The sequence below is a fragment of the Oreochromis aureus genome, linkage group 12 (assembly GCF_013358895.1).
Source record: "Oreochromis aureus strain Israel breed Guangdong linkage group 12, ZZ_aureus, whole genome shotgun sequence".
In the NCBI taxonomy this organism is placed as follows: domain Eukaryota; kingdom Metazoa; phylum Chordata; class Actinopteri; order Cichliformes; family Cichlidae; genus Oreochromis; species Oreochromis aureus.
Genome location: NC_052953.1, coordinates 19,911,161 through 19,926,191, shown reverse-complemented (window position 1 = coordinate 19,926,191; position 15,031 = coordinate 19,911,161). Strand labels below are relative to the sequence as shown.

At 43.8% G+C, this 15,031-nt stretch overlaps 1 protein-coding gene across 4 annotated transcripts in view; it reads left to right on the top strand.

Annotated features, from left to right (window-relative positions):
- The first annotated feature begins 620 nt into the window (after positions 1-620).
- emid1 (EMI domain containing 1) overlaps positions 621-15,031 on the top strand; it is a 55,958-nt gene continuing 41,547 nt past the window's right edge. For 2 of the 4 annotated variants that reach the window (XM_039620982.1, XM_031755278.2), the window contains exons 1-4: positions 621-796; positions 990-1,314; positions 6,777-6,890; positions 7,756-7,859. In XM_039620982.1, coding sequence (XP_039476916.1) covers positions 1,124-1,314; positions 6,777-6,890; positions 7,756-7,859 — 409 coding nt within the window. In that variant the 5' untranslated portion in view covers positions 621-796; positions 990-1,123. The other 2 variants (XM_039620984.1, XM_039620983.1) reach the window with 2 other exon arrangements.

The window sequence follows — 15,031 nt, the reverse complement described above, 5'->3', positions numbered from 1 at the left end:
AGGTTAGATAAGCACATTTTGCTGCCTGCAGCATCTTTTGCAGCTGGCCAGACTTAAGCCCAAGGGCTGCAGTCACCACAGTCACAGACATATATACAACTCATGTCCTAGTTTTTGGTTGCAGTGCCAGGTGTTTACTTTGGAGCAGGACCACAGATTTCCCAGATGCAATGGGCAGTGGGAAATTACACTAACCTCAGTTTTCTCTGACCACTGGGTACTGATGGCTTTGACAGACTACACCTGCTGAAAACAACTCAGGGGCAAACATGGTTGGATAGATAGATAGATAGATAGATAGATAGATAGATAGATAGATAGATAGATAGATAGATAGATAGATATGGTTAATGATGTTATAAATAGGTTTAACTGCGTTATATTTTAAATGAAGATGGTTGCATAGTGTTCAAATGTTTAAAAAAAAAAAAGGTTTATAAAAGAAGTTATTATCCTTAGCTGGGGGTTTAAACTCGTCATATCCAGTATTACCAAAACTTTTCGTTTCTTTTCTTTAAACATTCCGTTTTATTTGGTTTAAAGGGGGGCCTACCTCTCACTAGCACCGCTCCTGTGATTTCAGAGGAGCCTTGAGAATCAGCAGCCCATAATTCATTTAGTGCAAACAGTACAATGCGTAAGTGCCGTCGCTTTGTCCTCTGTGAGAAGTTGAAACGGGGCAGGGTAAAAAGAAACCCAGCAGGCTGTGCTTTTAAAAGACCGGAGGAGACTATAAAACTGGTTTCATGCCCGCTGCTGTAAAGGATCGGCACGATATGAGCGCAGACAGACGGAGGTAGGCAGAGCACACTCAGGGAAGGGAGGACAGCACGCATTTAACACTCAGAGCATTCATGATTCATTTTTGTAAAGTCGGATCTCTGTCACAGACAAACGTGGGTTTATGGGCTAGTTCACACTCAGCTCTATTACACATACATCGGGGTTTTTTGTGTGTAATCTACACAAGTGTGTGTTTTCTACTTTAGTGAAAAGGATGAGCGTCTTCTCCAGCAGACCCGGCGCAGTTTGACACGTTTCCCGAGCTGGAGTCACTAAGCGGTCTGTTTTCCAAGCGGGGCCTCATTAAAACAGTTCTGCTCTTACTTTTGATGCCACGGAAATGGGATCGCACCAACGAGAGAGCGTGTCTGCGCTTTGCAGGAAAAGTTTGCTTTGGACAGTGCTGATACTCTGGCTGAGCACGCTGGTTAACGGGACCTGGAAGACGGGACTTTACAAAACCTATTCAGTCGGGACGCAGCTGAACAGAGACCAGACAGCAGCCTCCCACAGCTCAGTCTACCAGAAAAGGTAAGGAAAGCACGCACAGCTGTCATATTGCACACAGAATACTTATATTAAGTTTTGTTTTCTATGTTCCTGTCACTGCATGCCTCCACGGATGTACTCCCATCTCCATCCATCTACCGGGCGCTATTGTCTTCCTGACAGTTGGTTTCCCTTTTCCTGTGCTGGCAAGCAGCATGTTTTTACTCTGCTGAGTCCCATCCACACTCTTGTCCCAGCTCACACACCTCTGCTGCCCCTGTGGCGTGTTATGTGCTCTCTATCCATGCAGCGCATTTAGCCTCACACACAAAGCCTGCTCTTTTCAGCATCCCAAGGGTGAAGATTTCAAAAAAAGAGTGTTAAACCTTAAGTTTAAGGAGTGATTGATTATTTGTATGTCTGTAATAAAGTGTAAAAAGGTTTATCTTAAAGGATTACTGACTGAAAAGGGGGATAATAAGGCTTCAGAAAATGATGGATCTTCTGTGTAAGGGCAATCGTGTTGACAAGGGTGTTGAAAGAGAGTCACTAGACTAAACACGAAGGCAGGAGGGCTAACCAGCTCTGCTTTCCTCCTGAACAGAGCCAAGTTTAGTTGGAGACTAGCCACTGATTAATGATGAGAGGACGTTTCCCCATCTTGCAAATATTTATGCTGTCAGCTTGTGTGTGTGGGCTGAACGTGGCTGGAGGCTGAAATCCCTTCTCTCTGATGAGGTCTTCTGGGTGTGTTCAGGTGGTTTTCAGCGCCCCTTCGGTCACTCCACCGCCTCACTTCTCTGCTCAGCTCCTCCTGCCACTCAGAGCCAGAGGTTTGTGGACATGTTTGCTAAACACAAGCAGCTGGGACTCCAGCGCAATCTGAGCTTGTTTTTGAGGAAAAAAAAGCAGAGGGGGGATGAGTTTACAGTCAGTTTGCTGCTGTTAGTGTAAGTGGCCGTGCAGGAAAGGCAGGACTGAAAGAGGGAAAGCTGCTGTTGGCGTGAGTCAACCACCTTGTTCAGAGGTCACCGGGTTTGCGGTGACATGAGAGGAGCTGAAAGTCTCAGTCCACCTGCTGGCTGGCTGGCCTGATCGGTGAAAGCAGCAGTTTATTGGGTGTCAACAAACAGTAAAAGCGGCGGTGTGATTTCAGAGATCAACCTCGATGATGAAAGCAACCTGTCATTAGGGTTCAGGTGCTTAAAAGGAAACGCATACGACTGTTAGTGCACTGGAAAAGGGAAACCTTCACTAATACCAGCACTGTCTTCACACAGTGATTAGCACAATCAAAGGGGATTAACATCTTGTGGGTATTTTCTTTGCTGGTGCAGTCACTCTGTGAAAGAGCTGATAAAGCATTCCTTCACCATCTCTCTTAATGACTGCATAAGCTCAGTAAACTGTGGGGTCACTGAGGGAGATGCTTCTTTAGTCCCTGTCTCGCCCACTTCTTTATCCTCCCTCGGAGGACTTGTCATGGTCTGACAGGCAGTCTGAGCCCTGTGGCAGTCCTCATTCCTCGTCCGTCTTGACCATATCCATGTTCACTTTAAGCATGGGAATGAAGACAACTGAGATTCCAGGAAGCTGCATGGCTTCAAGCAGAATGGCTGTGAAACTTCAAATGATGTATATGCACAGGGAACCATTATTTGGATGGATGTCAAGAGGCAGTCACCAATTGCTCAGCTCCGATAATATCCACTGGCCGTTGATTACATTACTCAATTGAATTTGTTGCCTTTTTCTGTATTACATCACTGTCTTATCTTCAGTTTCTGGACGTGTCACTGGACAAAATATGAGATTCTTAAGACAGGATCTTGAACTCTTTTCTTCACGATTTACAGATTTGTGTAATATCAGTCTTAAAACAAAGAACTAATTGTGGCAGCTCAGCCTCCGCAATGAGAAAAAAAATTGTTGGATTCCTGCTTATCAGATTGAATATTTTCTCATTTCTGTGGTTGCAATCTGAGTTGCTTAGGTTTTTGGACAAAACAAGACATTTATGTCATAACTTTGAGCCGATTTTGCTGTTTCCGATGTCTTAGAGATTAAATACTTAGTATGAGCCTAATACCAGACCCCATATTGCATCCTGTGCACTGCAGGTGAGCAGTCCATAAAGTCAGCATCTCATTCACGGTCAGTGGAGCAGCTCAGCTCGACATGACGGTCCATTCACGCTGAGAGGTCAGGATAAGTGGCGCTATAGGTGTGATATGAGTGAATCCTTCATTTGAGTGGAATTCCTTTTTCACTTCCAGGTTCAAACACTTGAAGATGCCACAGACTGAAAGCTCACAGGTGTCCGCACCTGAAAGCTCAAAGCAGACAAAGATAAATGAGAGTTTTCCTTGTTTATTCCACGCTGCTGTAAAGAGTCACTTAGCCCTGACCTTTAAGGCCTTGCATCGGTGCTTTGATGCTCGCCACTGTCCGCTGCGCATGGAAAGCCCACGGCAGTTTTGAACCTGCAATATGATACCCCAGCAGCCGCAGTGCTCTGAATTAATGTATAACAATTGTTCAAATACAAACTTAATACAACCTGGTTCTTTTGTTTGTCATTGAGTCTGCAGGCCATGACTCTAGAGCTGTAAAGTTTTATAATTTCACCTTGACTTGTTCTTTCTGTTTTCCTCTTTGTCATTGGTTGTGGTGCCATATTTATCTTATGTCTCCTCTCAGTCCCACGGGAGCCACACTGCTTCATAATTGCCGTCTCTGTCCCCACCGGAAGCTTCCTTGGATGACCTCTGCGATAAGTTGACCTTTGTCTCCTCTTTTCTCGTCTCCTTCCCGTCCTCTCCTTTGTCTGGCTATTTGCCACATCTGTCTTTTGTCCTTTGTTCTGCTCGAGTATTTTCCCACAGATAGAAATCCAGAGGAATTCCTTTTGCATTTCAAACATATCTCCGAGCGTTCAGCCCTGCTCCTATGATACGTGAATGAATGGGTGGAGGAAAGGGAGTTACTGTGGTGTTTTTAATCAGAGTCCCATCACCGTTTTGCCCACATCAGCCTACTTGTCTGCTCACACGGCTTAACCCCTACCTTCCTCATCCCGGTGCAGTATGCTGAAGTAGGTGAACCGCCTCACTAGTGTGAACATGGAAAATGTGGACTGCGTAGCGCAAAAGGTGAATTGAGGGCACATGCGGTAACGAGAGCGCAGCATATACGCGAGTTCACAAGCTTTCTGTCAGCATTTGCATACATTTAAGGATTCAGCACTTTTTTTGTTCCCCTCCAATATTTTACTGTCTTGGCGTCGGCAGCGTCGAGGAACAGATGGGCCAAAGCTGTGATTTCTCTTAACGGTTGGCTGTGGCTACATGTGACTGTGAGACATGGTTGATGATTTATTTAGCTTGGGCCCAGCATTCAGAGTGTGCCATGTGTGCTTAGAGACCTGATACTCACCGAGGGCCTGCTTGGTGTTTTTGCCAATGAAACAGCATGGTGCTGGTGGGTTTCACACTTCATAGAACAAGGGTGCCTCCAGTAAGAGGAAGGTGTTGACTACAAAGCATTTGAGATCGAAAGACTAAGTGCACTTAGAGCCTGCGTCCCTTATATGTATAGATAATAACACAGTTATTGTTAGGCCTCCCCAAATCTGCTTGCTGCAGTGGAAGTGTTTGTCTTGCTGCATCGTACTTTTTATATATATGAATCGGCTGCTTTAGTTCTTTCACTCATTTAAGGAAGAAGGGTCGGCATTTCCTCCTCCATAATTGCATAAGAGCAATGCAAAGAGACAGGGAGACCATAAAAATCCAGCGCCCCCTTCCCTCCTCGTACCCCCTGGTGAGACTCTTGTCCGTTCCCAGGTGAAGCCTCTTCTCAGCCTGGGAAACTCAGATGTTTATCTGTCGGGTCTGGCAGATAAGTGGTGGGGAGGAGTTGGGTTTACTACCCCCTCATCCCCTCCCCCTTCCTCCCAGCTCTACCTGACCACAGCTTCTTCAGTGTCTGAAATTTTCCACCAGTGATTAGAGCAATTTTTTCTGGGCCAGGGAAAGCAATCATAGGGTAATCATATAGATCCACCGTCAGTCTTGTAGATGTATGGCTGATGGATACGCTATGATACACGAAGGGTGGGCCTGTGTTTGAATACCATGTGGCAGAAGAATTCCTTTCCTTGCTTTACTTATGATTAATTCAAATAATGTCTTACGTTTTGCAGCGTTCCTTTGCTTTTTCCAGATGCGGTAAATAATGCAAAATCCTTTCAGTGTGCAGGCTTAAATACTTGCTACATGAATGGAAACAATCAAGATCGCTCAATAATAAAAGAGACGTTGTCATGTGATAAGGGAAAGTCGCTGCAGCTGTAGACAAACATTTATCAGCGGTGCTCCCGCGCTCTGGCTCAGGTATGTGTGTGTGGCCACCACGACATGTGGGAACGGTTAATGGGAGCCGGTTCAGGGCTGCTTCGCATCCTCTCCCTTTGGCGGTTTTTCTTTAGTGTAAACTGTCTCTCGTGCACACAAACATATGGTCTCCCATATTGACAAACAGACTTTGGTGGGAACACCCACCCACTCTTGCACACGTTGGCAGCAGAACACAAAAAGTGTAGTTTCATGAGCTCCCTTCCTATGCATCTATTGATAATGTTGTAAACACAGGCTGTAGTAATTGTTTCCGTGCTCCTCTTACAGCCACATGAAGGTAATGAGGATGTCTGTACACATCATTCTTAATAAAACCATTCTGATAATGTGGTCGCTCATCAGCCCGAGAGCGTTCTCTTCACATTAAAGCCAACAGTTGTGCGTTTTTTCCTGTTCTGATATGTAGCAGAGAGAGAAGAAAGCTAAAGGCTTTCTCTAAAATGTTTCTCATAGCGCCTGTGCTATCAAGAACAGATCTGCTCCCTTTAAAAGGGACACCAAGCTCTCGGTGAGGATTAAACTAAACCAATTAGCTCACAGTCTCTTCAGATAAATCACACTTCCTTTAATTTTATACAGTCTCACTGAGAGATTGATAAAATGTCGCATTTTGCTTCTGGAGGTCGAACTCCTCTGAATGTAATAGCTGCGGAGCGTTCTCATCCTCACTGTCAGATCTCAACCTCTGACCTTAACTTAAAAACCTTCATCTTGGTATGAGACTTTGTCTTCCTCTTTATCCCCTCCTGAGGGACTTCCTCTCCTCCAAGGTCCTATACAAATGCATGTGTATTGATAGAGGAGAGACCCCTGTGCAAATACAACCCAGTCCTGCAAACTCTGTGGCTGATTAAAACCGAGTGAACACGGTGAGGAAGTTCCCAAACAAAAGAGTTGAGGGGGGATGGAAGGACTGTGGGCAGACCGCAGTGATTTTAGTGTGACAGCACTCGTTTGAAGGTGTTTTGGAAATTCGTTCTTCTGTGTTTAGTTTAAGAATCAGACTTTACTGAGTCTAAAACTAACAAACTGTTGAGATCCTGCTGTTGTTTTATTCTACATTTCTGACTCTGTTTCTTTCGGCAGGAACTGGTGTCCTCATACGGTCACTAAGACTGTGACCTGCCAGGTGCAGAATGGGACAATCCTCCAGCGGGTGTACCGGACGTGCCCCTGGCCACAGGGATGTGCAGGAGGCAGGTGAGAAGACAGAGACATCTTACCAGTACTGCTACTGTTTCACAGTGCTTTTATGAAACCTTTAAAAAACAAAAATCTTTTTCGTTCATGGGCTGCATACAGCACCGTGTGATCTGAACTGGGTAGAAAGACTCTCATCATGAAATTTATTCAAGACGTGCAAGTTCCTGCTCAAAAATGTTCCAGTTCCCCGGAATATAAACACTTTGGAAAGACATTGAGTGGGTCACATGGCTCTTTAGTGAGCCACGTGTTTACAACTTTAAAAAGAAGAAAATAGTTGACTGCTATCAAAGCATATAGCTTGGTGTAATGTTTGTTTTCTGTTTTTTAATTATACTGGGATTAAAATAGCATAATAATTGTTGTTTGAATGCTGTTTGAATCACTTTCGGGGATTAGCTTTATAACTTGTTACTGGTGTGGATGCTATATTAAAATCATATTAAGTTCAATCATATTTGTGGGCAAGTAAGTTAAAAAAGCTTGCCACTTCAGTGTGGGTATGAGGCTAGCAGTGGTATTCATATAGCTCTCCTATAATTAGCATAGTTCAGGATGCCACGCTGCTGCTCCATATGCTGGCTTTTGATTGAGAAAAACCTAAAAGCTTTCATATAATCTGACACTTACTGATGGGGCACATTGCCTAGAAATTGCTTTTTATCATTTAATTGAGACTGTGTGAATACAAAGTCTGAAAACCTCACGATAATATCTAACCTTACCAGAGAGAAGAGATTTCCTTTCATTTTCCTGTAAAATGTTATGTGCGTGTGTGTGCGTGTGTGCGTGTGTGTGTGTGTGTGTGTGTGTGTGTGCGCCCATGTGCGTAACGGCGTTTGATTTTGTGTTTATCGTTCAGCTACAAGACCGTGGTCAGACCTTCCTATAAACTGGTGTACCGCACTGTGACTTCCCTGGAGTGGAAATGCTGCCCGGGATTCAGCGGCGCTGCTTGTGAAGAAGGTGAGTCAAGACAGAGGACGCAGACACACTTCAGTTATACAACAGCTGACGGAAATGAATCCAACAGAATCGCCATCTTGCACTGAAAAATGATCGCAAGTTCGACTCGTGTCAGTCCCCCCCCCCACTCACCTGCCTCCAGTTTCTTCTCTATGACTCTTTGACTCACCACCATTCACGTCTCTCTGTTTTGCATCGCCGTCTTAAAGCCTGCATTTCCAATATGCTTGTATGAGTGATTTCCATTAGGCTTACATAAGGCTACTTCTGTTCTTTGAATGAAATTAAGAAATAAGATCCCCCACCCTCTTCTGCGTGAGCCAGATCCCACAACTTTATTAATCACTTTTTATGTCTTCATTCCAAGAGTCGCAGCACCACGTAAGGCTTCCTTCTTTACTGCGACTTTGACTTTTATTTTGCAGATTGAACTGAGTCTTTTATCCTCTAAAGCGCCATACAAGAGCTGTTTTCATTTTTAGACCACGGTAGCTGCTCACTCTCTTTCTCTCTCACACACACACACACACACAAACACACACAAACTCTCCTAGTTCATAATGACTTCCCCTGGCACCCGTCCTCAGGTTTCTGCAGTCTGGGGAGAAGGGTGGAGTGGTTTGTTTATGCTGGGACCCAGGACTTGAATGGGTGTAACATAAATTAGTGGACCGTGCAGCACAAAGGGCAATAAATGTTTTTAGTGGTTAATGCGATGGCCTTTTGTAGTGCAGAAAATAGAGGCTGTTTTTCTCTCTTATACTTCGAGACAAAAAAGAAGAATTTCTACCTGAAACTCAGTGAACAGGAAAAATGATTCTTTTAGACTGATTATGGTAAACACTTGATCTTGTCCAATAAAGTGGGTTTAAAATAATCTGTTTAATTTATTTACTCAGTAAATGGCTAATATTCCCACTTGAAGTAATTTGGTGATCACAGTATTCAACAGTGTTGTAATGCAGTACGGTTCCTCCATTCAGAAGTCAGAAAACAACACACTTGACCTCAGTTCAGATGGGAAACAAAGCAGCGGCAGGGCAGTCTTCTTTTGAGGAGCATAGATTAGTAAAGGAACATCGCGATGGTAAACTGCAGGCTCTAGTTTATGTTTTTCTCATTAGGAGAGGAATTTGTGCAGCTATGGGGTATAAGCGGGCTGTAATGTTACTTTATTAATTACATGACAATAACCATGTAATATAATGTTGAAGTAATTTAAGAAGTAGGCAGACAAATTATTTTCTACAGGGAGTTAATAAGTAATGCATTTGTCGAAGTAACTAGAGTAACTAATGACTGCTCCCAGGTGCTTTCGGACCTCCAAGTGGCCTCTAGTCTGCTGTAGTGTGGCTTCGGCTGCTTGCTTGCACTTGCACACACCATCCCTCCTTGGATATCACACTTGTTTCACACCTGCCCTACTGTCAAAGTCAAAAAACACATTCACAGTCAGACAACGCAGACTTTACCCAACAAAGGCAGAGGAACACACAGTGAAACGGGGAGGAAATTATCCAATTAAGTTGTTGCTGGAGGAGATTCCCCTCCGGTTGTCATGGCAGTAGGGGGCTGTCGAGCCGGCGGGGATGTCGGGATTAGCCACTTATCTGAGCCTCGTTCCGGGTGGCTCAGATCACAGGCGGCGCTGAGTGGAAGTGACAGGTCCCATTCACAGGGCCTTTACTCTCCGGCACCATGGATCCTATCCAGGGCCACCAGTGCTTTGTTCTGCTCTTGCCGCGTGAGCAGAACCCCTTGCCAGCACAGAACCTGATACCCCGCTGCCGTCTGCCTCGTCCGCCCGCTTTAAGGAGAAATGCAAGCCTGCCACACGGGCAAAGCTGGTGACCGGATTGTGCTTAAATCTGTTGCCACAGTGTTGCCAAGTGAAGTTAAAGCTGCACTAATAATTCAGCGGGTGCACGTTTCAAATCCAGGCTGTTAATACCTGTGTGCGGCTCTGTTTCCAGATGGCTGTGAGCACTTTTTAACTTTTAGTTGGACTGAGTTGAAAGACTCAGGCTTTAAAAAAACAACTCTAGACAAACATACTACTTTTGATCTTATTTGAGTCCCATAAAGAGCAACCAGGATGTATATACCTTTAAGGATCACTTTTGGAATTTTATTATTTGCTATACATCACTCTTACTCCTCTGCTTGTCTGCTTTTCACAGACTGTGGAAAATGTGTGTGATCCGCTCATTTACTGCCCTGCTTTTAACCTGCTTTTCCCACCAGGCCACCCCAAAAAGCCTCTAGCCATGTCTGACTCCCAAGGACGGTCTGCATTACTGCAGATCTCAACAATGTCCAAACCAAAAAGACTCTGGGGCTGGGGCTACGTTTAGGTTGAGATGCAGGAAAGTACAAAAAACACTGAGAGGAATGGGACCGATATGATTGTGCTTTAAATGGGGATGAGAGAGTTGTTTTCTCTTGTGTTCCTCTGTTCTCACCCCTTGGCCTGCCAGCTGATAGGTCAACATGTATAAATCAACGGCTCGGTCCGTAGTGAAGATAACGAATTAAGTTTTGGACTTTGCGTGTTCAAATCTACAGGCGCAAATAAATGAGAGTTCATTAAGGGAAGAGATCATGCATGCTGTCATCGAGTCGTACGCAGGCTTATGAGGATTTTTGGCATGTCGCATTCAGAGGCTCCAAAAGCAAAGCATTACATCACACCCGTACTGATACACAAACTTACCCCATCAGAGTCCAGGCAGGGTAAGATAACACTGCATCAGACAGGCACCTTTCACATTTGCTGTCTTTTTCTTCCTTCCTCACCCCAACCTCAGGACTTGGCTTGAATACCGGTCCAATGGTGTAATTACTGGGTCCTAATTGTTTTCTGTGAGGTTTGGGAGATATTGTCTTACTTCTTGGTCTGGAACACAATGGTCTTTATCTCTGATTGAGTCTGAGAAAGAAAAAAGAAAAAGAAGGCTAAGTATTTACAGATGTAGGCACTTTCATAGGCTGCCAGAAACGGGGATTTAATGTATGCCTGGTTGGCTTTGGCATTCCAAGTAAGTAAATGCTTGTTTTTAGTTGGGATATCCCAACTTATGCTACATCCAGTACAAATATCAAAATTATACCCAATTTAGAGGCAATTATGTGATATTAGAATATCAAATTTACCCCTCAAATGTAATATTATTACATTAGCTCTGGCTCTAATGTAATAATTATCTGCCATGCTAGTGTTGCACTGATATCACGAGGGGTGACTGTGCGCTCAGGAGCCATGGATGTTAAATTCATTGACATTTTGAGCTTTTGGCCTCGATCTGCTAATTTTGATGGAGCCTGAAAAGTGTGGAAATGACACTAAGAGACAGGCGTTGATATACTGACCCTGATTTGATTTATTCAGGAAAGGCCTTAAAAGAAAAATAGCTGTGGCTTATCGCAGGGGGGGGAGGCCGCTGAGGAGGACAGCATATGGGGGAATGTAGACTTGAATTAGCATGGCTGTCAAAGCTCTGCCACGGGAGTCCCCATCAAACGGTATCTCGCAGCCAAGCGGAGGCTGTGGTTTTTGGGTTGCAATTATGAGGTGGCTGGGAGGCAGAAGCCCGCTGTCTTGTAATAAGCCATAGAAATGTAATCTGTGTTTTCACAGCTCAGGGCGGCTTATCACAAGCCTGCACGCTAAACCCCGTGCTTTAAACATCAGTCGGCTGCAGCTTGCCATTAGCAGAGGAAGAGTGGGAGTGCGTGGACGCCGGTGTATGCGTCTATCTGCCTGCCAGAGTCAACGTGTGGGTGGGAGAGCGAGGCGTTGAGGATTTGTATGCAGCTGTTTGCTGTGATTAGCAGCTTTAATGGCAGCAGGCTTTTTGGAGCTGTGAGTGTAGGGACTTCAGCCTGAGGTCAGAGGGGAGGAGCCTGAGCAAGAGCAGGTGACCAAAAGGCCCCCCACCACCAGCACTATCACCCCACACACTCCCACTCCTGCCAGACCACACAGTGGAGCGCTATCAAAGTCATATCAAGCAGAGATCCCCTGCGTTTGCCTTAGCAGGTGTTACACATGTTATCCTTTACTTGCTCCAATTCATTCACAAAAAAAAAGAAAAATCCCAGACTTGATGTCAGATTTAGCTGCACTCACCCCCGCATCAGGAGCGTTTATGCACTCAGCAGATGAGATCTACGAAGACGCATAAATCACTTGAATGCAGCGAGGCAGGCTGCAGTCAACGTGCAGAAAAGGCCACAGCAGCTGATATTCGCTGTTATGTAAATGACCAGCACACAAGTGCTGAGCATAAATTGGAAGCAGCTGACATTAAGGCAAACTGGGCTGAGGCTTCCAGATGAGATTCGGCATGCAGCCCCTTTCAGCCGACGCTGCTCGGCTCTGAGGAATTATCATAAAAGTGATTAAGTAGAAAGAAAAACACAATCATTAACTTGCTTTGTATTATCTGCATGTGATTAATAGTAACAACTCTTTGGTTGCTGTTTTAAGAACTGGCCAGATGAAAATTAGCCCACAAGTATGGCTCATTTACAGTTATTTTTCTGTTGATTAATGAGCATGTATACCTTTTAAGCAAACACATATATACCTGCAAAAATGACCAATCAGCCAACTTAAATAACAAAACCAAACAGAGTAGGAAGGTCTTTTTTCTTTCCTCATGTCCTGCCTGTCTTTCTTTCCATGCTGTCTTCTCCTTATGTAACGGTGTGCTGGTATTTGCTCGAGGTTTGTGGAAAAAAAATCCTCAAATTATAGTTAAATCAGTTGCGGGGTTCGGTAGTTAAACTGGAATACGCACTGATAATTTTGATAATATTATTACAGCATTATTTTTTAAATGTTCCATGAAAACCACCCTCAGAACACACACAGACACACACACACACAACAAAATGCTTTCAGGCTGTAAAAATAATAGTTATGAGAATTATAATTATAAATTCCTATGCTCTTGTTGGGTTTTTTTCCTCTGCGTACAAAAAAAGTTTCGATACAAGGCGAAAAAGACAAGCACACAATGGCAGGATATTATTTTAGGTGGATTTATTGTGCATTATATTAATCATCTAAGTGTTTTATCTATGTGAAAGCCCGTCTGCATGAAGAACCATGTTTGATTTTAATACTTTATGCTGCATTAACGACCCGTGTCTGTTGGTAAGTCTAAAAAAAAAAGATGGCAGTGAACTTCAAGAAATGCAGATGCACAGCGCTTGCACTGAATCTTTCATAGTTACTTAGCCTTGAATCTGAGTTAAGTTTTATGTTTCTGGCTCCTGAACTGGAAATGCCTCTTCTGCTTACTGATTTATTTATTGTTTCCCAAGACTTCCCTCGGGAGTACATTGAAAACAGTTTTTCCTGCAGTCTGAAAGAAATAAAGTGGGCAGAGTCAGCAGTGCAAAGAAAAAAAAACTTTTAAAGCATCAAACTAGACACACACACACACACACACACACACACACACAAGTCGTGGCAGCTGTGATGTTCTTCTGTCGCCGATAAAGTGGAGGCATTTCCCTTCACCTGGTAGTGTAAGTGGACTGGTGTGCTGACTGAGTGACCCACAAACATGCAGGCACTTTACAGCCTGACGAGTCACACAATCAGCAGCGGAGAGAAGAACGACGCTCTCCTCCTTGCGTGGCTGAGATAAGACCAAGTGAACTGGAAGCAGAGCTTTTCTCATGTAGAAAAAAACCCCCCAAACTTTAAAATCCTGCCCTTTTTAAATCCTCTTCACTAGCAGAGGTGTAGGCTCTGCCTCCTTTCGCTCTCATGTCTGATCCTCTTGGCGACTGATGTCATTAAAGCTGCATTAACCCCGTCTGCCACCCCCACACACCCCCACCCCGCCCTTCAACATATCTCCATCTCTCAGCTTGCAGGTATAGAGTGGAATTATGTAGGTACTGTATAACACTGTGCTACTGTGCTTAGGTAGGCTCTGAGGAGGTAATGAAACGTTTGATGTCAGCGCTTAGACAATGGCAGCATTGATGGAGCAGGTACGCTCGGGATCCTGCTGGTTCCATACAGCTGTGACGAGTTCAGGGCCCCAACTGCTGCCTGCAGCACGCTCAAAGCTGATACCCTCACTGACTGTTATGGACTTGCTGTAAATCATCTGTAAACTAATGCGTAAAATCCAGAATATTTGACATCCCTTTTTTATTCAGCTTCATATTTGCCAGATATCGCTTTTAGTTTCTCTTTTTTTAGGAGTTATATTCATTAATTTCCTGGCAGATTTTCCAAGGCATCTGTGTTCCAAGCCGTTTTTTATAATATGCCTGCAAGTTATAATAAAAAAGTCCATCTTTTTAACTCTGTAAGCCCCTAAGCAATATATTTTTAAAATGTCCCCCTGAAGTGAAGAAACACCCACAGTCAGAAATGTGAGGCCAAGAATAAACAATGTTGGTGTCTTGGGAGAGTTTTTAAATGCAGAGAGTCTCTTTGTCTCTGTGTGAGTCAGTAAACATTAATCTTTACTGGACCTATTATAAAAATTTTAAACTCTTAACAAATGTGATGCACCAGAAATTCGCTCATTTTATGTGGTGAGCTTAAATAATAGAAACAGGTCGAGTTTTAATAACAGATCACAGTAACGGGACCTCCAAAATGAAAGGGGATAAGGTGATTTTGAGTATGGGCAGTCTAATATGGATAATATGGGCAATTATTAACTTAAAGGAACATTGTTACATTAGCCAATTCATTAACGAAACAGTTAGAAAGCAATCAAGGAGGCTTAAGATGATGTTTTTAATTACTTTTGCTCTGTGACCGAACACCTATCCCACAGATATTTGATTAATTTTTAGGAAAACAAAAACCCTTCATGTTTAAGAAGCAGGAGCAAGAAAATGTCAACAATAAATTAGCCACACAACTTGGCGCTTTCATTTTCTTGCTGCGCTCAGTGAATCCCTGTAAAACCCAGTTTGTCTCCCTCTCGCTCCTCTCTCATCCCCCTGCATAGCGATATCCAGACCACAGGAACATAAAAGCACGGCATAAAAAAGTCGCTTTTAAGTGATGTATTCGTATTTTATGCTGCATCAGTCTGCGGTTTCCGTACACTCCCAGTAGTCCTTATAATCTAGCTGCTCATTTGTCACCGTTATAAATTCATAAACATTTACAACACCGCCACATAAGA